This window comes from Hyperolius riggenbachi, chromosome 2, assembly GCF_040937935.1.
Source record: "Hyperolius riggenbachi isolate aHypRig1 chromosome 2, aHypRig1.pri, whole genome shotgun sequence".
NCBI classification, from domain to species: domain Eukaryota; kingdom Metazoa; phylum Chordata; class Amphibia; order Anura; family Hyperoliidae; genus Hyperolius; species Hyperolius riggenbachi.
In genome coordinates, this window is record NC_090647.1 from 32950171 (window position 1) to 32973472 (window position 23302).

Sequence of the window (23302 nt, forward strand, 5' to 3'; positions counted from 1 at the left end):
GGTGACAATATAGTATTTGGAAATAAAGGTGTATTTTTTCTTTGATGGGTTTTTCTTTTCACTATTTTCACGCGCACACTCGTGGGAGTGCGCGGGAGCGCGCACGCGCACAGCGGCAGCAGCAGCACTGTCTGACTTATAAAAACGTCCTGGAGCCATTAAAGGAGAACTGTAGTGAGAGGGATATGGAGGCTGCCATATTTATTTCCTTTTAAGCAATACCAGTTGCCTGGCAGCCCTGATGGTCTATTTGCCTAAAGAAGTGTCTGAATCGCACCAGAAACAAGCATGCAGCTAATCTTGTCATATCTGTCTAAATTTGTCAGAAACACCTGATCTGCTGCATGCTTGTTCAGGGCCTATGGCTGAAAGTATTAGAGGCAGAGGATTAGCTGAATAGCCAGGCAACTGGTATTGCTTAAAAGGAAATAAATATGGCAGCCTCCATATCCCTCTCACTACAGTTCTCCTTTAAGAGGCTCTAGCAGGACGTTTTTATAAGTCAGCTTGTCCTTAAGTGGTTAAGTTATTTCAGACTCACTTCACTAACACTTTAAATATAGGGACTATAACATTTGATTGAGCTGAAGCTTGTGGATAAAGATCTGTACATTGCAGATAAATTGTGGTATAAATCCCACCAAAAGTGTAAACTGTATTAACCACTTTACCACCAGCGGTGCGTATATCTACGCTCCTTTTTACACCCTTTGCCCAAAAACTATAATGGCCGAAAACTGAAAAATAATGATTTTTTTTCACACATTTTTTCCTATTTTCCCATTAAAACACATTTAGAATAAAATAATTCTTGGCATAATGTCCCACCTAAAGAAAGCCTAATTGGTGGCGAAAAAAACAAGATATAGTTCATTTCATTGCGATAAGTAATAATAAAGTTATAGAAGAATGAATGAAAGGAGCGCTGAAAGGTGAAAATTGCTCTGGTGCTCAAGGGGTAAAACCCCTCAGTTGTGAAGTGGTTAACAAAGGTTAGTTACAATTTATAAGCAATATACAGTCACATTTCTTAAAATAATTGGGGCAGAAAATAATAAAAAAAAATGCTTCTAATTGTGCCCATACATGGTACAATTAAAGCGTTCGATGTTCCCCTTTATTCGACCAAAGCAATCGAATAGAGTGAAAATCAAAAAGAATCTTTTTCTTGGATCAAGAAAAATTGAACAATTATTCAGTTTTATCGATTAAAAATCTTAATTGACATGTTGGAAAAATCTAGGTGATTGTTTGTGTTTGTGAAATTGTATACTCTATGGTAGGTTGTATAAGAAAATACTATTATCGTGGCCATACACATTACACATTTTTTTTTTTATTATACAATTTCGATCATTTTTTTTGTTTTGTTTTTTAAATAAAAATGAAAATTAAGAATTTTCTAACTAATGTACCACACGCATATGTAACAGTTTGACACAATCACAACAAAAACAGTTGAATAAAAGATATAAATTACATGTACTAATATAAAAATGTTAATTTATAAATGTGAATTGGTTGCTCTGTGACATCACTGATATGTATGGCGTGCTCTGTGACATCACTGATATGTATGGTGTGCTCTGACATCACTGATGATGATTATTTTTTCAATCGATTTTAATCGAGAAAAATGACAATTTCGATCAAATTTATTGATTTGAATGAAAAAAAAATCTTGATTTTTCTCACATAATCGATCATTTTAATCAAATTGGGGGGAAATCGAAAATAAAAATTGTACCCTGTGACCACCATTAGATAAACCAATTTTTTTCTTATTATTCAATATTTTTTCTTGGATTTTCGGGAAAAATCGAACATTCGTGTATGGTACCACAAAAATAATTTTAATAACTATTTGACCAAATGAAATAATTGATCGAATTTCTCTGATTTGAGAAAAGAAAAATGAAAAAATAGTACCGTGTATGGGCACCATATGAGTTTCATAAAATAAAGAACAACATTGTAGCAGAATCCATTAGAGACAGGTGGGCCGGGTTTATCGCTAGGCACAATAGGCTCTCGCTGGGGTCACCCAGAGAGCACTCTATATTGTCTCTCAGCTATGTTTGTGTTTACATATGTCTTTTCCTTTACTTTACTTTAAAGAGGCCCTGTAGTGACATATAGTTGAATACAGTAAATTATTTAGGTTAGACAAGACAAATAACATTTATATCGTGCTTTTCTCCTTGCGGACTCAAAGCACCAGAGCTGAAGCCACTAGGGCGTGCTCTATAGGCAGTAGCAGTGTTAGGGAGACTTGCCCAAGGTCTCCTACTGAATAGGTGCTGGCTTACTAAACAGGCCGAGCTGAGATTTGAACCATGACCTCCTGTGTCAGAGGCAGAGCCCTTAACCATTACACCATCCAGCCACTTTAGGTACATTCACTTTCTTTCTGGGCAAAGTATCCGGACTTGCCTATCCAACTCTTAATTGCCCAACCTCGGCTGTACTCAGAAACCAGCAGATCACTGAAGTGATTCTCATAGGTAGGATCTTGGCTCAGGTTCAGCCAGAATTTACCAACCACAGAGCGAATACGCTCAAACAGATGACTGTAGCCACACATAAAGGGTATACTGTAAGCAGAGCCGGGCCGAGGCAGAGGCCGGAGAGGCTCCAGCCTCAGGGCGCAGTGTAGGAGGGGGCGCACAATTCATTCAGTTGTCATTCCCAATTGTGTTTGAAGCAGAAAGAAATAGGAAAAGGGGATACATAGCAGTGACTTCAAGTCAGATAACTAGAGATTAAGGTGTTGGGGGCCCTGGGGCGCTTCTTAGTCTAGTAGCAATCAGTGTGTGACGGCTGGGGTGGGAGGGATGGAGGGGCGCACTTTGGTGTCTCAGCCTTGGGTGCTGAAGGACCTTGTCCAGGCTCTGACTGTAAGTGCAGACTTGTTTTACCTTGGGAAGCAATAAGCTCTGTCTATCAATAGCTCTGACCTCCCCACTGACCTTCCACAGGACATGCTCATCGTAACCCTTTCCTATCATCTTACTGACCAAAACTGCCAACACTATCACAATCCTCCTTCCTTGGCCAAATGTGTTGAGCCTTCAAATCGCCAAAGGAGGGGCCGTTGTGGTCCAGGGCAGGCCAGGGCACAGAATGTGGGTGGAGCTTTGCTACAATTCAACTGTAAAGATCACTACAAAAAATGAGACAGAGACCCAACCCAGACTGCAGTAATAGAGCTTCTCACCAGCGATGAGAGGGATAAGCGGAGCTGAACAAGCCTGTTTTTGGCTGCTGCACTCCTCTCTCCATCCTCCCTACTTCCAACTATGTTGGGGAGATAGGAGAGCAGTGTGCTGTGGCCAGATCAGGTTCACTGAAGGTGAAACTATGTTTCCCTGCTCCTTACTTACCCCCAGTGTGAGATCTCTTGTGTTTGTCAAGGATTTCTTTATCACCAAAACATTTCCCACACTCAGCACATGAATAGGGCTTCTCACCAGTGTGAGATCTCTCATGTCTGACAAGGCTTGCTTTCACAACAAAACATTTCCCACACTCAGCACATGAATAAGGTTTCACACCAGTGTGAGATCTCTTATGTACAGCAAGGCTTGATTTCCAAACAAAACATTTCCCACACTCAGCACATGAATAATCGCTTATGCTTTTTAAGAGTATCTTTAACTGCAAAACATTTCCCACTCTCAGCACATGAAAAAGGGCTTCTCTCCAGTGTGAGATCTCTCATGTCTGACAAGGCCTGATTTCTGAGGAAAACATTTCCCACACTCAGTACATGAATATGGCTTCTCACCAGTGTGAAATCTCTCATGCAAGACACAATTTGAATTCTGAGAAAAACATTTCCCACACTCAGCACATGAATAGGCATTTTTGTCAGTGTGAGATTTATTATGATTATCAAGGCTTTCTTTAACTCCACACTCCGTGCATGAGCTCTCATGCCTGGCAAGTTGATATTTCTTTACAAAACATTCCCCACACTCAGCACATGAATAAGGCTTCTCACCAGTGTGAGATCTCACATGTCTGACAAGACTCGATTTCATACCAAAACATTTCCCACACTCAGAACACGAATAGGGCTTCTCACTAGTGTGAGATAGCTCATGTATGACAAGATTTGATTTTTGAACAAAACATTTCCCACACTCAGCACATGAATAGGGCTTCTCACTAGTGTGAGATCTCTCATGTCTGACAAGACTTGATTTCCATGCATAACATTTCCTACATGTGGAACAGGAATAAGACCCACCAGTAGGGGGAGAGCTGTGCTGGGTATGAGGCCCCTCAGGGTTAGATAGGTGAGGGGAGTCTGGGGGAATATTTGGCGTCACCAGGAGACTCTTGTCCAGTGACATCATCATCCGTTGTACAGTCTGTGGATACAGAGAGACGAGTCTCTGAGAGGTTCCTGATGCCGGGACTCCGCGCTGTTCCGCTCTCTGTAAGAGGGTCCTTCTCCATAGTTGTCTCCATCATGTCACCCTTCTCTGCAGACTGCTGATCACGCCTCACATACGTCTCCTTCTACTTTTATGGTAATTTTCCTGGTTTCAGCAACAGAAACACTTCCTATATCTATATATTGCTGTGTATTGTTATGTAGGCCCGCCCTCCTAGTGATGCTTAACCTAGGCTGTTTAGCTATGCAGAATTCTATTCCTATAGCATTCTGGGAGACCAGATATATTTTCTCCGACTTTGGAATTCTCAGAAACAACCATTCCGCAGAGATGCACCTGACAGGACTAAAGATGTCACAACCTGTGATACAGTTCAGATTGTAAATCAGGGTGAGGAAAGACTTTACAATGGCCAAACGCTAAGTAATTTATAAATGAATATTGTAAAAAAAAAAAAAGTTTTATTCATGATGTTATTTTCACTACAGTTCCTCTTTAAAATGATTTATATGTTTCACGGCCAACAGTCATAGGTCTTCATGAAAACATTTCCCCACTGTTTATCTGATTGTGTGTGTTGCTGTTTGCAGTTTGCGTCTTCTGAATCTGGACAGTAACGGTATTTCGGCTGTTCCGTACCTGCACCAGTCAGGAGAGGCGGAGCTCAGTGACGAGGGGGAGGAGGATAATGAAGAGACACAGGAACAGGATGTGGCAGTCTGGGAGGAGGGCCTGTCTCAGGGGATGGAGGAGCAGCTGAATTATGTGGTCTTGCCCAATACAAAGGATGCAGACAGGACCGGTGAGCGATCCTCTGCCCCACACACAGTAAATGACAGCAGATCAACCAATATGCAGAGAGTGTAGGAGGGGCATGAAGGAGAGGCAAATCTAGGGCCGGTTCTAGACTTTTTGCTGCCTGAAGAGGCACATCGGTTGTGCATTGCAGGCACTGGCACTACGCTTATCTCCCACTGCTTCCTGCAAGACAGCATCTCCTCCCTGCTGGCCCGCAGCATCTGATCCCCAGGTTGCCGGGCATGTGCTGCACCTCCTCCCATAGCATCTCCTCCCTGCTGGCCCTCTGATCCCCAGGATGCCGGGTATGTGCTGCACCTCCTCCCATAGCATCTCCTGCCTGCTGGCCCGCAGCATCTGATCCCCAGGATGCCGGGTATGTGCTGCACCTCCTCCCATAGCATCTCCTGCCTGCTGGCCCGCAGCATCTGATCCCCAGGATGCCGGGTATGTGCTGCACCTCCTCCCATAGCATCTCCTCTCTGCTGGCCCACAGCATCTGATCCCCAGGATGCCGGGTATGTGCTGCACCTCCTCCCATAGCATCTCCTGCCTGCTGGCCCGCAGCATCTGATCCCCAGGATGCCGGGTATGTGCTGCACCTCCTCCCATAGCATCTCCTCTCTGCTGGCCCACAGCATCTGATCCCCAGGATGCCATGTATGTGCTGCACCTCCTCCCATAGCACCTCCTCCCTGCTGGCCCGCAGCATCTGATCCCCAGGATGCCGGGTATGTGCTGCACCTCCTCCCATAGCATCTCCTCTCTGCTGGCCCACAGCATCTGATCCCCAGGATGCCGGGTATGTGCTGCACCTCCTCCCATAGCATCTCCTCCCTGCTGGCCCACAGCATCTGATCCCCAGGATGCCGGGTATGTGCTGCACCTCCTCCCATAGCATCTCCTCCCTGCTGGCCCGCAGCATCTGATCCCCAGGATGCCGGGCGTGTGCTGCACCTCCTCCCATAGCATCTCCTCCCTGCTGGCCCGCAGCATCTGATCCCCAGGATGCCGGGTATGTGCTGCACCTCCTTCCATAGCATCTCCTCCCTGCTGGCCCACAGCATGTGATCCCCAGGATGCCAGGTATATGCTGCACCTCCTCCCATAGCATCTCCTCCCTGCTGGCCCGCAGCACCTGATCCCCAGGATGCCGGTATGTGCTGCACCTCATCCCATAGCATCTCCTCCCTGCTGGCTCACAGCATCTCATCCCCAGGATGCCGGGTATGTGCTGCACCTCCTCCCATAGCATCTCCTCCCTGCTGGCCTGCAGCATCTGATCCCCAGGATGCCGGGTATGTGCTGCACCTCCTCCCATAGCATCTCCTCCCTGCTGGGCTACAGCATCTGATCCCCAGGATGCCGGATATGTGCTGCACCTCCTCCCATAGCATCTCCTCCCTGCTGGCCTGCAGCATCTGATCCCCAGGATGCTGGGTATGTGCTGCACCTCCTCCCATAGCATCTCCTCCCTGCTGGCCCGCAGCATCTGATCCTCAGGATGCCGGGTATGTGCTGCACCTCCTCCCATAGCATCTCCTCCCTGCTGGCCAGCAGCATCTGATCCCCAGGATGCCGGGTATGTGCTGCACCTCCTCCCATAGCATCTCCTCCCTGCTGGCCCGCAGCATCTGATCCCCAGGATGCCGGGTATGTGCTGCACCTCCTCCCATAGCATCTCCTCCCTGCTGGCCTGCAGCATCTGATCCCCAGGATGCCGGGTATGTGCTGCACCTCCTCCCATAGCATCTCCCTGCTGGCCCTCTGATCCCCAGGATGCCGGGTATGTGTTGCACCTTTTCCCATAGCATCTCCTCCCTGCTGGCCCGCAGCATCTGATACCCAGGATGCCGGGTATGTGCTGCACCTCCTCCCTTAGCATCTCCTCCCTGCTGGCCCGCAGCATCCCGGCTCTAATCCCCAGGATTCTGGGTATGTGCTGCACTGGCGCTGCATTCCTCACCTGCTCTCAGCAAATTAGCAATGGGATCACCATCCACACCTGAAGTCCTGCTTCCTCTCTGACTACGGCGGTTCCTCACGTGACCCAGCAGCATGTAACAGGTCACATGAGGCACCACTGTAGCCATGGATAAAGGACGCTGGGTGGGTGTATGGAGATCCTATCGCTGGAACGCAGAGAGCAGGTGAGTGAAGCGACACCGCGCATCTAGGGAGGGGAAGTATGGAGTTCAAGGAGGGGGACATTTGGGGAGGGAGCCGCCTCTTGTCACCATGTAATCGTGAACCCATGTCGTCTGCCCAGATTAAAACCACAACTGGCCAACTGAAGGGAGAGGGATATGGAGCTGCCATATTTATTTCATTATTTACAATGCACATTGCTGATCTCACACACCTGAAACAAGTATGTAGCTAATTCAGTCACTTCAGTCAGAGCACCAGATCTGCATGCTTGTTCAGGGTCTATGGCCAAAAGGATTAGAGGCAGAGGATCAGGCCACATTATATGCGGGGGGGTCACATTTGGGGGGGGGGTCAGGCAGCCGTATCCCCACTATAGATGGCTGGCATGATGTCCCCAGTGTAGCCAGGTGTCCCCTGTATTGCCAGCAGCCTTTACTCACCTCCCAGGCTCCAGCGATGAGCCGCTGTGGACCCCTCCGCTCTGGTCAGCATCCCCGCTCGCACTGCCGCTAAGTTCCGGGTCGCAGCTTGATGACGTCATTATGCCAGGACCCGACACTTACGTCAGAGCGAGCGGGGGATGCCGGCCAGAGCGGAGGGGAGCGACCATGGCAGGGGGAACATCAGGAAGGTGAGTGGATCCTCTTCTACCCCTCAGACTACCGCTGCTGTAATAGTGATCACTACGATTCGCCGGTGATCATAGTGATCACGTGATCAGGAGCCAATCGCGATGAGAGGAGATGTCTGAGGGAACATATGACAGCTTAATCTCCCCTCTTGGGTGCGCACGATCGTGTCGGGAGTGAAAATGTCAGGCGGCGTAAATCCTACGCCACATCAGGCTTAGACCGCTACAAGTGCGGCGTAGGATTTACATTACGTGGTCCCCAAAAGGTTAAAAGGAAATAAAAATGTCTGACCCCATATTCCTCTCACTTCTGGTGTCCTTTAAGCCCAAACTGAAAAGCCACCTGTTTAGTCCGGCATTTATGAACACCTGACTATTTCCTCTGTAACTCAGTAGAACCCTGTATTGATCTGAGACATACTTATGCACTTTGAGTCCTTTACAAATGTTATTGTATTGCTTTGTGTATAGTGTATATATACTGTGTATATCCCCATATTACAGTACATGCCATATAGATATTACTGATACAGATACTATAATGACTTTGTGCTTTGTGCAGAGGTGATCTTCCCGACAATTGGGAACCCGCTAACACCCGAGCCTTGCCCTGTGAGTATTCTGGTTGTATTGCTGACAATTGTTCTTCCTGCCCTGTACCTTTCTGTGGCGGTCAGCTCCCTACCCTGTGTATTCATTACAAGCAGGTTCCCTAGCTGTGATATAAAGTGGACTCTAACCAAGCTCTTCCTGTGTGACAGAGACCCCCGGGGACCACCATCAGCTCCTCCATCCTGCCTGACTTCCTGCTATCTTCTACCGAAGATCTGATCCAGTCCTTCACCCCTCCTCTGCCCAACCTGACCACCCTCAGCCTGGCCAACAACAAGGTATGTGTCCACTTCCAGCAAACACACAGCTTATGCATGAGAACACACTATGCCTTTAAAGTGGAACCTTTAAAATGAACCAAGCACCATTTTTTAGCAACCAGGGCATCTCAATAGCATATTAAAAATGAATGTCAATAATGTGGCTCATTACTAAAACAAAACTTCAATTTCACCCCTTCTTTTTGCATTTAAGAGTTTAGCAGAGGATTTTTTTCCCTACTTCCATGGCCTGCCTGACCGCAGAAATTTCAGGCAGATAAGGACTGATGTAATTGTTGTATTGCACACATTAGCAGAGAGCGAACAAAAGCTTTCATCAGCAGGGCAGGACATAGGACACCAGTGATCACTAGAGATCACAGATGCTATCTTTACACCTTCCCCCTGGATAAATAATGGGCAGCTAGAAAGGGGAGGGGGGGTACATGGCAGCTCCTATAGCTATTAGAAACCAGAAAAAAAAGAGTGGTGCTTGGTCCCCATTAAAGCTACCTGAGCACCATTTTTTTTACTGAACCATGAAAGGGTGTGTGCTGTTGGTGGGAGTATCATTACTTAACTACAGGGTGCTGCTTTCTTTACCCAACCAGCAACATCTGGAGGGTTTTGAAGCTCCCGGGCTAGGTGCGAAATAAGCAGGACCAGGTATTATAGAAATTATACTGGTGCGCGTGCAAAGGGGCAGAGTTACAGCGCACGAGCTGGCACTGGCCCTGCCCCCTCCCCCCTGATGCCGGATCACCTCCTAGAGAGCAAGGAGGTACAGGCCTTTCGTACCACCGCCACCACATTGTGACGATCACCCACCTCCCCCGTTCCCTGTCCCACTGTACATCAGAAAACAGTAAGTGCTTGGGGGGGGGGGGGGTGGGCAGGTGGTCACCAAATTGGATTGCAAAATCTGCAGTTGGACTACATGATCCAGCAGTGCAGATCTCTCACCAACGTATCAGGGAAAGTCGGAGCCACATACTAGATTGTCAGCTGAGGCGGCCCCCAACCAACTGCCTCGGCTGATGATATGTCTAACGTGTACCAAGCTCGATGACCAAGAGGCAGGATTTTATGGCTGTTACACCAGCATACTGTTCAAAGAGGGTAAAGAAGAAAGAGGGTTTCCCAGCCTGTGATAAGTATATGTAAAACATAGCTTTTAATGAAGTACAATCAATACAAGGTTTAGTGAAAACAGAATATAAATTGAGGCAAACAGCCTGATGCGTTTCTCAGCCCCCACAGAGGCCGCTTCTTCAGAGGTGAAAGAAATTGTAGCAATGTATCTGTGACAACAGTTTATAAATATGTTATTTCACATTAAACAGGCGGCTATTCATAGCTATCGCGCAAAAGGTGGATCAGCGCATCACCAGGCCGCCTCCGAATGGCCTACAATCAGAGGTGCGCTGAGCCCTCCCAGAAACTGCAAACGCACCTTGAACCCAAACAGAAGCTCTGCATATACACCAAAAGCATGGCTGTTAAGTGGGAGCAGCTGACCAAAAATAAATTAAATTAGTACATAGCAAAGAAATGAACAGCGCAGACAGGTTATGTGTATGCTAGGTGTGTATTTTATCCCACAAGTGGGGCTTGCACTCTCTTGCAGGTAGGAACTAGTCTGTTTTTAAGTAGCGCTGTTCATTTTTTTGCTATGTACTAATTCATAGCTATCGGTTACCTCCAGCTGGACACGCTTCCCTCTCTAGGAAATACCAGGACGGATTCTTGTCTGTTTTGACTAACCACTGCTGGAGTATTTCCACTGGAGTAAACTAGTACACTAGATACACGGATATGATATATTGAAGTTACTCTCCACATACGGCTGGTGTTCCCATGATGTTCTGTTTAAAGGGAATCTGAAGTGAAAATAAACTTATGATATAATACATTGCATGTGAAGTAAAGTTAAAAATAGAACAATAGTAACAAACATATGAGTCTCATATTGTTTGCAGTACAGGAAGAGTTAAAGGGGAACTGAAGAGAGAGGTATATGGAGGCTGTCATGTTTATTTCCTTTTAATCAATACCAGTTGCCTGGCAGCCCTGCTGGTCTATTTCTCTGCAGTAGTATCTGATTAAAACCAGAAACAAGCATGCAGCTAGTCTTGTCAGATCAGACTTATAAGTCTGAACCACTGAAACACCTGATCTGCTGCATGCTTGTTCAGGGGCTATGGCTAATAGTATTAGAGGCAGAGGATCAGCAGGGCTGCCAGGCAACTGGTATTGTCTAACAGGAAATAAACATGACAGCCTCCATATACCTCTCTCTTCAGTTCCCCTTTAAGAAACTTCAGTTAGTATCTATGCAAAAGAGCTTCTCTGAGCTCTCAGACTAATTTAGTCAGAGAGCAGTGCTATTTTCTGAAGCACTTATATATCAAAGAAACAACGAACAACACATTCAGATAAGATTTTACTGCAGAGAAGTGCAAAGGGTCATTAGCTCTGCTCTGTTTCATAGTTTAAAATGCTGAGTGTAGTTTGTACACTGCAAATATTAGAGAATGATGCAATGTTATAAAATGATGCAATGTTATAAAAGAAAAAGCTATATAACTGAAAATAAAAATTTGAGACTTTCCTTTACTACTAATGTTCTATTCATTATCCGTACTACACATACAAATCATTATATCATATGTTTTTTGTTTTTTTTCTTCAGTGTCACTTTAATTTAACACTATATTTTTAAACTATTGTCATGGATACATTGTTACAAGTTCTCTGAAGAAGCGGCCTCTGTGAAGAACGAGAAACGTGTCAGGCTGTTTGCCACAATTTATTTTCTGTTCATGACCACTTCTTTTTTTACTGAACCTAGTCTGTATGGGCCGGTGCACACCGGAGCGGTTCTGGAGCATTTTTTTAAAACGCTTGCAGGGGGAAAACCGCTTGGCGGGTCGTTTTTTGCCAGAAACGCAAACTCGGGGGCTGCAGCATTTTTTGGATTTCTGAGGCGTTTCTGCCTCAATGTTAAAGTATAGGAAAGTGGAAAACCGCTCTGAAAAACGCTACATCAGAGCGGTTTTCCAGGCGTTTTTGTTACAGAAGCTGTTCAGTAACAGCTTTACTGTAACAATATGTGTAATCTGATACACAAAAACGCTCCCAAAACCGCTAGGCATGTTTAGAAAACCTCTCTAAGATGCCTAGAATCGCTCTGAATTCTGCTTCAAAAACCTCTAGCGTTTTGCAGATCTGCTAGAGGTTTTTGGTGTGCACTGGGCCTATGAATTTTATTGCTTATACTTCATTAAAAGCTACATTTTACTTATATCTACCACAGGCTGTGGAACCCTCATTTCTTGGTTACCCTCTTTGATTGATATAAGCTTGCATTGTATGAGGAGTGGCCCTTCATATGTTCTGTAAATCATTGGATATATATACTGTATATTGTACCTGTATGTCATGTTGAAGTGGTCAGAGCATTGCACTGTTAATCTGCTGCTGTGTTCAGATAGCTCACGAAGAGGACGTGCTCGCCGTGGCCCTCTTCCCCTCGCTGGAGGATCTGGTGATCTACGGGAATCCGCTGACCTCTCGCAGGATAGGTAAAGGAATGATCAAAGGGCCCCGGTCATGACAGATATATGGCGGCTGCCATTCCAAACTTGTCTTCACAAAAATATAAGCAAAGCAAGCAGATCTCAGCTCGATGAAAACCGAGGTTTGCCCGAAGCAGTTGCTGCTCTACATTGCTTTGTAGGAGGGCGGAGCGGTGGCATCTCCTTGCTTTGTTTGTACTTTTATTGGCGCATCACTGGAGAAGGCTGTGGAATGCCTGTATCGGGACATGGCTGCTATAAAGGTGGCCATACACTCAGGACGGGGCCGAGGCATAGGCTGGAGAGGCTCCAGCCTCAGGGCGCAGTGTAGGAGGGGGCGCACATTTCATTTAGCTGTCATTCCTAATTGTGTTTGAAGCAAAAAGAAATAAGAAAAGGAGATACATGGAAGTGACTACAAGCCAGATAACTAGAGATTAAGGTGTTGGGGGCCCTGGGGTGCCTCTTAGTCTAATAGCAATCAGTGTGTGACGGCTGGGGTGGGAGGGATGGAGGGAGGGGCCTCTTAGTGTAATAGCAATCAGTGTGTGACGGCTGGGGTGGGAGGGATGGAGGGGCGCCTCTTAGTGTAATAGCAATCAGTGTGTGATGGATGGGGTGGCAGGGATGGAGGGAGGGGCCTCTTAGTGTAATAGCAATCAGTGTGTGACGGCTGGGGTGGGAGGGATGGAGGAGGGGCCTCTTAGTGTAATAGCAATCAGTGTGTGACGGCTGGGGTGGGAGGGATGGAGGGAGGGGCCTCTTAGTGTAATAGCAATCAGTGTGTGACGGCTGGGGTGGGAGGGATGGAGGGGCGCCTCTTAGTCTAATAGCAATCAGTGTGTGACGGCTGGGGTGGGAGGGATGGAGGGAGGGGCCTCTTAGTGTAATAGCAATCAGTGTGTGATGGATGGGGTGGCAGGGATGGAGGGGCGCACTTTGGTGTCTCAGCCTTGGGTGCTGGAGGACCTTGTCCCGGCTCTGCATACACTTATTGATTTTTCCCATTGATATCCGGCCGATTTGATCACTCTGATCGAACCTGCTACCTGCTAGAAATTGATGGAGAAAATTAATCATATAGATTGATTGGTCCAAACGGAAAATGTAGGTTAACTGGCGGTGGGTCGAGAGCAAAGTCAACGGCCCACAGCGTTGCACTCGATCGAACACTGCAATGCTGCGCTTCAATAGATTTTTAATAGATTTCATTCTGAAATCTATTAAAAACCTGGCAGGTATTTGACAGGGATCTATCTGATGGTTGAATTTGGTGGCCATCTATGAAGGTGGCCATACAGCTGTAGATTTGACGGCCAATCGACCATCCGATTTGATAATTCTTATCGAATCAGATGAAAATAGGTGCCGCCAAAAGCATTCCCGATCAACAATGCAACCAATTTCGTCCCGACTTGCTCGATTGGGTGCGCGGTGGTAACAGCATGAAATAGTCGCAGACGACAAACAGGACGGAAACCTTTGGCCGAGTCCTCCCAAATATATAATACTGCACCGGCCCAGTGTCTGCACTCTTCCAAATTCACGCTTCATGTGGTTGCCAGCACATTGCCCACAGGGCCTGTGTGTGACATCACACGCGTCCCGTGTGCAGTACGCCATGCAACCATGTGGGGCACAAAAAGTGAAGAGGAGTGCGGACACCAGACAGGTAAAGCACGAGGCAGATTCCCAAAAGATTTCATACTGAGAGCAACAGGGAATCGGCCTGCGGTTAATGGCCAACAGACCTCTCTCCAATCAGATTTGATCACATAGAGATCTGTCTATTGGTCAATCGGCCAAAATCACTAGGTGTATGGGTATCTTAACCATTTCAGCCCGCGGGGATTTTTCACCTTATGCATCAGAGCAATTTTCACCTCCCATTCATTCGCTAATAACTTTATCACTACTTATCACAATTTATTGATCTATATCGTGTTTTTTCCGCCACTAATTAGGCTTTCTTTGGGTGGTACATTTTGCTAAGAATTATTTTTTTATAAATGCATTTTAACAGGATTAATAAGAAAAAATGGAAAAAAATTCATGATTTCTCAGTTTTCGGCCATTATAGCTTTAAAATAATCCACGCTACCATAATTAAAACCTATGTATTTTATTTGCCCGTTTGTCTCGGTTATGACCCATTTAAATTTTGTCCCTATCACAATGTATGGCAAATATTTTATTTGGAAATAAAGGTGCATTTTTTCCGTTTAGCGTCCATCACTATTTACAAGCTTATAATTTAAAGGGAACCTTAACTGTGGGCCCCCAAAAAAACTCACTTACCTGGGGCTTTCCCAAGCCTCCTGCAGCCATCCTGTGCCCGTGCCGGTCCTTCTGGGCCCTCCGGTCTCCCTCCACGGATAAGTTTCGTTTTCGGCTGACTGCCAGTCGTCCTCCGGCAAAGTGTCCTCTTCTTCCGCATTCCCCACCGTAAAGAGCCGTAAAGCGCGTCCCGCATGACGCGTCTTCGGCCATTATAGCTTTAAAATAATCAATGCGGGACGCGCTTTACGGCTCTTTACGACGGGGAATGCGGAAGAAGAGGACACTTTGCCGGAGGACGACTGGCAGTTGGCCGAAAACGAAACTTAGTCGCGGAGGGAGGCCGGAGGGCACCGAAAGGACCGGCGCGGGCACAGGACGGCTGCAGGAGGCTTGGGAAAGCCCCAGGTAAGTGAATTTATTTTGGGCCCACAGTTAAGGTTCCCTTTAAAAAATGTTCGCAGTATACCCCCTTCAAATGCTTATTTAAAAAGTTCAGACCCTTAGGTAACTATTTGTCTTTTTTTTTTTTATTATTGTAAAAAAAAATTTCCATTAAAAATTTTATTTGGGTAATATTTTGGTGTGGGAAATAAACAGTTAATTTTTAATGTTATTATATGTGTAAATTGTAATGTAAAAAATATGTAGATGTAGTTTTACTATTTGGCCATAAGATGGCCATCTTTTATTTTATTTTTTCTCCCTCCTTGTGCTTCTCGCTAAGCGGAAGCACAAGGGGGACGCGGAAATTTTTACGGGCAGAAAAACTGAAGCCTCTAGTAAGAGCGTTTCAGTTTTTCTGCTGGGGAGACAGATCAATGGTCGGTAACCATGTTCCCGTTCACTGATCCCAGGGCTACCGGGTGACAGCAAGGGGGAGCGCGCCAAAGCGCGGCACCGCAGCAGAGCAGCCGCCCGGACGTGAGCTTCACGTCCGGGCGGCAGAAATAGTTAAAGTAGTCCAGAGATAATTAAAGATTCGATACTTACCTGGGTTTCCTCCAGCCCCATAAACACGTGTGAGTCCCTCGCCGTCACTGGTAATTGCTTCAATTGCGTCAGTCTGGGTCTTCTGCACATACAGGGCCCAGACTGGACCCGACTGAGCCAATTACCGGGGCTGGTCATGGCTGACCAGCAGACCGCCGGAGGACGGCGAGGGACTCGCACGTGTTAATGGGGCTGGAGGAAGCTCCGGGTAATTATCGAATCTTTAGATTTAATTATCTCTGGTACACTTTAAGTGTATGGCAACCTTAGGTGAGCATTCCTTTCAACTGTCAAAATACAAAACATATACAGTAGTTTCGATTTTTTTTGTATTGCCCTCTGATGTATTTTTACGTGTTAATCAAGTCACCTATGTCATCTTTTTTCCAAGCTAGATAAACCCAGTTTGTCCAACCTTTTACGGTAAATGAGACCTTCCATCCCTCTAATTAATTTAGTTGCTTATCTTTGTACCTATTCTAGTTCATCAATATCCTTCCTATAGTGTGGTGGCCAAAACTGTATTCTATACTCCAGATGTGGCCTTACAAGTAATCGTAATCCCCAACTTTTTTTTTTACTGGATTTTTGTGCCTAGTCACTCACAGAAATTGGTACAACACTTGTTTATATGCTACAAAGATTCTTCCTCCAGCCACTAGATGGAGGTGTGCTGTAGGGAGCAGGTGGCTTCTCTTATTCATTTCAATGGAGAGAATAGGATTCAGCGGACTCTCCCCCTTACATGCCTATGTGACTAAAAGACGTAACCACGAAACAAGTATTTACCATATTAATTGGACAAAGTTACAACTGGGCAGCACGGTGGCGCAGTGGTTAGCGCTCTCACCTTGCAGTGCTGGGTCCCCGGTTCGAATACCAGCCAGGTCAACATCTGCAAGGAGTTTGTATGTTCTCCCCGTGTCTGCGTGGGTTTCCTCCGCACAATCTGGTTTCCTCCCACATCCCAAAAACATACAGATAAGTTGATTGGCTTCCCCCCCCCCCCAAAAAAAAAAATTGGCCCTAGACCATACATGCACTACACGATACATACATATGACTATGGTAGGGATTAGATTGTGAGCCCCTCTGAGGGACAGTTAGTGACAAGACAATATACCCTGTACAGCGCTGCGGAAGATGTCGGCGCTATATAAATACATAAATAAATAATAATACCTCTGTTTTCTGCATAATTAATTTAAAATGACATGTTATCATACACTTCTGTCACTGGACAGGGGACTCGGGATTCCTGAAGAGTTTCCTCCAGCAGCGTCTTGGCGTACGGATCGCGCAGAAAAAAAACGAGACCGTTAATAAGCCTCATCTGATCATCCCCGTGCGAGAGAAGAGGAAGGTGAGAGGAGCCAGAATCTCCCGTTCCTGTTTCCACTTCCTGTACAGCATGCAGCTCGGCGCAATCCATGTTTATCACCCTAATGGTGGCCATACACGATACAATCAAAATGACTGAATTTCCCATTTTTTTGATAATAACAATTGCTTGAGAAATTGAAAATAATGGGGGTTTTTACTTGGTCAACAAAAAATGATCAATTTTTTCTGTTTTTGTTTTTTTTTTTCTACAAAAATCTGATCAGATGTGTTGGAAAACTCAGATAGAAAAATAGAAAAACTGAAATTTAATCTATAAGTGTATGGTATATTGGTTTGATTTTTTCAGATTATTTAATGAAGCGGGAAAATCAATCAGGTTCCTCTGTTCACCCCCCCCCCCCCAAAAAAAAAGCTGTATTTGTCTTTGGCCACCTTTATACTGGGGCGAGGATTCTCATGTAGAGCATTCATTGGCACTGCATCAGGCCTGGAACCCACTGCAAAACGTTATCGCTAATTGCAAGCGCTAGCATTTTGTATGAGCAGTTTGTCAGCGGTTTCATGAGCATTTTAGGAAGTGATTTTACAAAGTGTATCAATCTCCCAGCGATTGTGTAGCGATAAGCGTTTTAAAGTCTGATTGGTCCTGTCAATTAATTGTAATTTTGTTACAGTGTGTGGTAACGTTAAAACGCTACCAAAATCGCTCCATGCAGGTTTTGATGAGCGGTTACGCCAGTGTTTATATACTTTAGCGCTAACGCTCCCAAAATGCTGCATGTCCTGCGTTTGCGATTTGAGGAATCGCAAACGCTCCAGTGGAAGTTGCCCCATCCATTTACATTAGCTGAGCGTTTTGGCAAAACGCTAGCGTTCTGTAACGCTCCAAAAATGCTCTCAAAATCGCCCTTGTGGGTTCCCGCCCTGAGGCATATGTGTCATTGTAGTGCTGGGTCCTGGTAATCCACACTTTTTCTCCTCCAAATTCTCCCTGTATTATTATTATTATTGATTTATAAAGCGCCAACCTATTCCGTGGCACTGTACAAAGAAACAAACAAGGAGTACATAATAATACAAAGATGTACATCAAATATGGACACTGGTGCAAAATACAGAACTGGTGATAACAATGACTGTAACATGATTATTAAAATGTATAACAGAGTGCAAGCCATGAAATGAGTAACAAATCCCGACACAGAAAAGGGTGAGAAAGCCCTGCCCTTGCAAGCTTACAATCTAATGCGAGTTTACAATCTAGTAATCTACATTCTAATGCAAGCTTGCAATCGGTTCTAGGTGGTCTTAATACAAAGTACTTGGAATAACACATTTACCAGCAGTGTTCTCCCCAGAAATGTTTTCCAGCCGGGTGGCATGAAAAAGTAGCCGGGTGGGGCGAGATGAGAGAATGCAGGGCCGATGCTTCTGTGTGCAACTCTGCTTACAGCATAGGAGGAGGTGAGCCGATGACAGCCGGGTGCTCACCAAAACTAGCTGGGTGGAGCATCCGGCTAAAAGAGCCCGGGGAGAACACTGACCAGGAATACAGACTATTCTACAGACCTTATTCCCAGCCATGGACAGGATAACAACTACCATTCAAAAATATAAGAAGTTACCTGAAAATGAGTGTTGTTCCAAACCTGTATAGTACCAATCCTCCTTAAAGGACCCCTGAAGTGGGAAGAATATGAAGGCTGCCATATTGGTATTTCCTTTCCTGGTTTCCTGGCTGTCCTGCTGTTCTTTTCATGCATCAGTAGTGTCTGAATCACTTACCTGAAACAAGCATGTGGCTAATGCAGTCACACTTCAGTCAGGGACATCTGATCTGCTGCAGGCTTGTTCAGGGCAGAGGATCAGCAGAACAGCCAGGCAATGTGCATTGTTTAAAGGGGAACTTCAGCCTAAACAAACATCCTGTCATTAAGTTACATTAGTTATGTTAATTAGTAATATAATCTTTTACGCACCCTGTTTTAAAAGAACAGGCAAATGTTTGTGATTCATGGGGGCAGCCATCTTTTTGGTTGAAAGGAGGTGACAAGGAGCATGAGACACAATTCCAACTGTCCTGTGCCCTGATCACCCCTCCCAGCTGCACGCTCTAGGCTTCAAATGTCAAATTAAAAATGTAAAAAAAAAAAAATTGCACCAAAACAGCAGAGCGAGAACAACAACATCAGAAATCCCATCATGCTTTGCACAGCATCAGGGGCAAAAAGCCCGGGCAGTTTTCTTCTGTGCAGCTACAAATTAGACTTGTATAAGAGAAACAAAGTTCTGATGCTGTGAAACTGTTAAACACCAGGCCTTTTCAGTGCTGCTGAGTCGACTTTTAGTCTCGAGGTTCACTTTAAAAGGAAAGAAATATGGCAGCCTCAAATATACCATGCACCTTAAAGAGATAAACACGGGTACATATAATAATAAAGGTGGCTATTCATCGATTTTGCAGCCCGATCAACCAACCGATTCAATAATTTTATCGAATCAGATGAAAATCGGTGCCACCTAGAGCACGCCTGATCGACGTTTCAAACCATTTCAGGCCAACATTGTTTGAATGAATCGATCGAGCGTGTTGGAAAGATCTCGGGCTGATGTGGTTGATCGTGTGCGCGCCGGTAATGGCGTGCGATTTCGAAACGACAAATTATATCACAACATGTTTCGGCATTCAGGTACCTGAGAATGATTAAAACGTTTTGTGACGTCACTGGCACACAGGTTAGGTCCACTTTAAGAGATCTTTTTTTTTAATCTGATAGTTCTAAATGCTTGTTTCAGCAAAGTTGATGACGATATTAAACATGGCTGCTGTTTTTCTTTTCTTTTTATGAAGGTCAGCACGCATGTCCCCAAAATCCCGAAGCAACCTCTGATGATTGACTCTCCACTGCCCCCATTCCTGAGGCTGCCTGTGTGTGACCATGACATCATAGAACAAGTGATGTCACCCAGTCCCCTCCCTCCAATCAGATCCTCTGCGGAGAAGCTGAGAGACACTCCCCCGGAAGCAGATCGGGTGTCCACCGGGGCGGCAGAGACTCCAGAGGAGGACATGAGTTTTGGTTCTGATCCGACGATTGAGTCCGTCTTCATGACTCAGGTGAGTGCTGGACTTCTGAGGATACTTAGTGAAATGTGTTCTTCTGTCTGGCTGCTCCTCTACATAATGCAGAGTAGCAGCGGAGCGTTATACATTACCTGCTCCCTGCAGCATGACAGATGAGGAATAGGCACAATTGCCCACTGTACACCAATGATGGCCAGGTGCGGTGACTACCCTCTGGTTGAGGGATAATACGCAGCATGCTGGGGAATTTTTTGTATCTATAATGACCACTGACACCAGTGATGATACGTGGGGGCAATTGTTGCAGTTTATTCATGGGGTCATTTGCTGTAAGTCATATGTGGGAGCATTATTGCATTTCATATGTGGGGAAATTATTGCACTTCAAATGCGTGGGGGCAGGATGGGGGGGGCATCCTCCCAATGTTTGCTTCAGGCAGCAAAAAGTCTAGAACCAGCCCTGTACACCCTTGCTCCTGAGATTGAGTTCCTACGTTGTTTAGGTGTAGAACTTGGCCTCGCCATGCCGGACAGGGCTGCAGAATCAGCTGCTTCTATGTCATGGAGCTGTTATCATTGCTTCATGGACATATAGTTGCTGCACAGCTCATGTTCGAGACAGCTGAACCAAAGTACTATCTCTGCTCCCACAGCTCCCCTGCCAGACGTTTGTTTACACTGGAGGGCCACAGCTAGGTCAGCCAGGCAGCCATATCAGCTTTACTTAGACTCACAGTGGGGTTGAAAGAGATGAAGTTTCCCTAAAAGGAGCTGGAGTTGCACAGAATGTGTGGAAGAAGATTTGTGAGGAAAGCTCAGCTGTAGGTTTTGTTTGCAGTGAAGTTCCTGAGTTCAGGGTCGGCCCTAGATGTTTTTGCCACCTGAGGCAAAATTTTAAAAAAAGATATTACTTACAATACAGTGGGCGGCGTTGCAGGAAGTGACGTCAGTGGAGCGCTCACTGGAACGCGGAAGAGGTGAGTGATCCCCGCCCGCTGCCTCTTAATCTATACGCTGGTACTTAACTATTTACAGCTGGAGGGGGACCCAGGCGAGAGGGGGGGGGTTCCCGACCCCCCCTCCCCACCGCTAGGCCGAATACCCCCTTTCTGCCCGCTACTCCTCCAGCTCGGTGGGCGGCCCCCCACCCACAGACAGGCGGGTGCCGCCCCCCTAGATCTGCCGCCTGAGGGAAATGTTTCACCCCGCCTCATCAGCGGGCCGGCCCTGCCTGAGTTCAGTTTGTGTACAATTTCATGCTGATGTGTGACATCAAAGAACGAGACCGAACTAGGAATTCTGCCGCCAAGCACCAAGCTAGGTACGCACGCTAGAATTTTTTGTTGTCACAAAATTGGCCAGAAACTATATGACCAAATTGTTAGAGTTCTATGATCATTCAATTAAATGATCGATTGTTGAATGAAACTTTATTCTTGATCTGCAAATATTGAAAGATTTTGTGAAAATTTGGTAAAATGTTTAAATCGCACATGGTGGGAAATTCTGTTTAATAGATTGTTTAAATAAAGAGCTATGAAAAAAAATATCTAAAAAAAATCTAATTTTAAAAATAATGAAAATCGTGATAAAAATTGTACACAGTAGTGCAATGCGAGTTTCAAAAAATGCAATCGTAGTGCCTGCAGCGCTTTTTGAGCACTGAGTTTGAAAAAATTGCATACAAAAATGCAATTGAATTGCGTTTGTTTAGGTCAAATCCTTGCAACTTCCTGTTGAAGGACTTTAGCCAATCACCAATGACAAGAAAAATACAAACGCATTGAAAAATGCAATCAAAAAACGTAAGCATGCGAATTAATATCGCAATTAAAATCGCATATGATTTTAAAATCTAAGCCAGAGATTTTAAAGGCAACACACAAAAACGCATTCAAGGGGGTCACACACTAGACAGGATGTGAAAGTGATGTACTCCTCCTTTATACTGTTGAAAACTGTAGTGTGCTTATCTTTTCTTTATCACTGGAAAGTTGCTCAGAGGAGGAGTCACATTGTATTCTCCAGGTGGATGAGATACCAGATTCTCCGCCCTCTACCAGCTCAGGAACCGCCCATGAAGAACAGAATGAGGTGAAAGTCAGGGAGAAGCCGCAGGATGAGGAGATCCCGGAGAAGTTCAGGGGCTACGAGGAGTTCTATCATGTGACTGTCGATCCAGACTTCATAGAGCCAGTGGGTAAGTGTTTCTTGTGTGATATCATTAGTCCTGTCAGGTGCAACTCTGTGGAATGTTTGTTTACAGAGAGTTCCGGAGCCAGTGAAATTATACCTGGTCTCCCAGAATGCTCTGGGGGAGAATTCTGCCTAGCTCATCAGCCTATGCTAAACGTCACAGGGAGGGAGGGGCTACATTCATAATACTGCAATCTATAGACATAGGAAACGTTTCTGATGCTGAAACAAGCAGCACAATTACCGTAAAAGTGTGTATCCTGAATAATTTACTGTATTCTACTATGCTACTACAGGGCCTCTTTAAATTGTTGCAGTATCTGTGTTTCACTGAGTAGTGTACCCCTTTCTAGGGATAGTCAAGGAGATGCAAATTTCAAGTAGATGCAGTGTTATGCAAATGTAAGCAAATTTATGAAAATTAACCAATCAAATCCTAAGGTAAAATCTGATCAATGTTCAAGCTCCATAAATTTGCATACATAATTTGCATAATCCTGCATCAACTTGAAATTCTTGCATCTGAATGACCATCTCTAACCCTCTCCACCTTTACTCCTGAGAGACTCGGTTACGTATTGACCTGTTAGCAATGAACCTTTGTTGCGAGCTGTTGCACAGCATCGGTGTTGAAGGCCCATTGTTAATGTCACAGCTTGTGATGTACATTGCAGGTATACAGAATAATGTCCGAGCTCTGGAACATGCACTGAAGCATCTTCTCATCTACCAAGACTACAAGCCCACGCTCAACGGGGCCCAGAAACCCTACGTCTCTCGGCAGAGCCAGGTAATGACACCTTCCAATATGTCGTCTACTGGGCCTTAAAGCGGAATAAAACCCAGCATTTCAACTTTGCTCTAAAATATTATTTACAGCATATTATGTGCAACCAGCATTTTTTTTACTAGACCATCATTGGAAGGGTTACACACAGAGCTTTAAAGTTCCGTGGAGAGACATGCAGACGCAT

General features: G+C 45.5%; 1 protein-coding gene across 3 annotated transcripts in view; it reads left to right on the forward strand.

Annotated features, from left to right (window-relative positions):
* XRRA1 (X-ray radiation resistance associated 1) overlaps positions 1–23302 on the forward strand; it is an 83315-nt gene that overhangs the window by 54207 nt on the left and 5806 nt on the right. For all 3 annotated transcript variants that reach the window (XM_068266617.1, XM_068266619.1, XM_068266618.1), the window contains exons 9-16: positions 4994–5205; positions 8546–8595; positions 8745–8873; positions 12346–12439; positions 16948–17066; positions 19899–20165; positions 22161–22332; positions 23003–23118. In XM_068266617.1, coding sequence (XP_068122718.1) covers positions 4994–5205; positions 8546–8595; positions 8745–8873; positions 12346–12439; positions 16948–17066; positions 19899–20165; positions 22161–22332; positions 23003–23118 — 1159 coding nt within the window. The remainder of the gene's footprint in view (positions 1–4993; positions 5206–8545; positions 8596–8744; positions 8874–12345; positions 12440–16947; positions 17067–19898; positions 20166–22160; positions 22333–23002; positions 23119–23302) is intronic.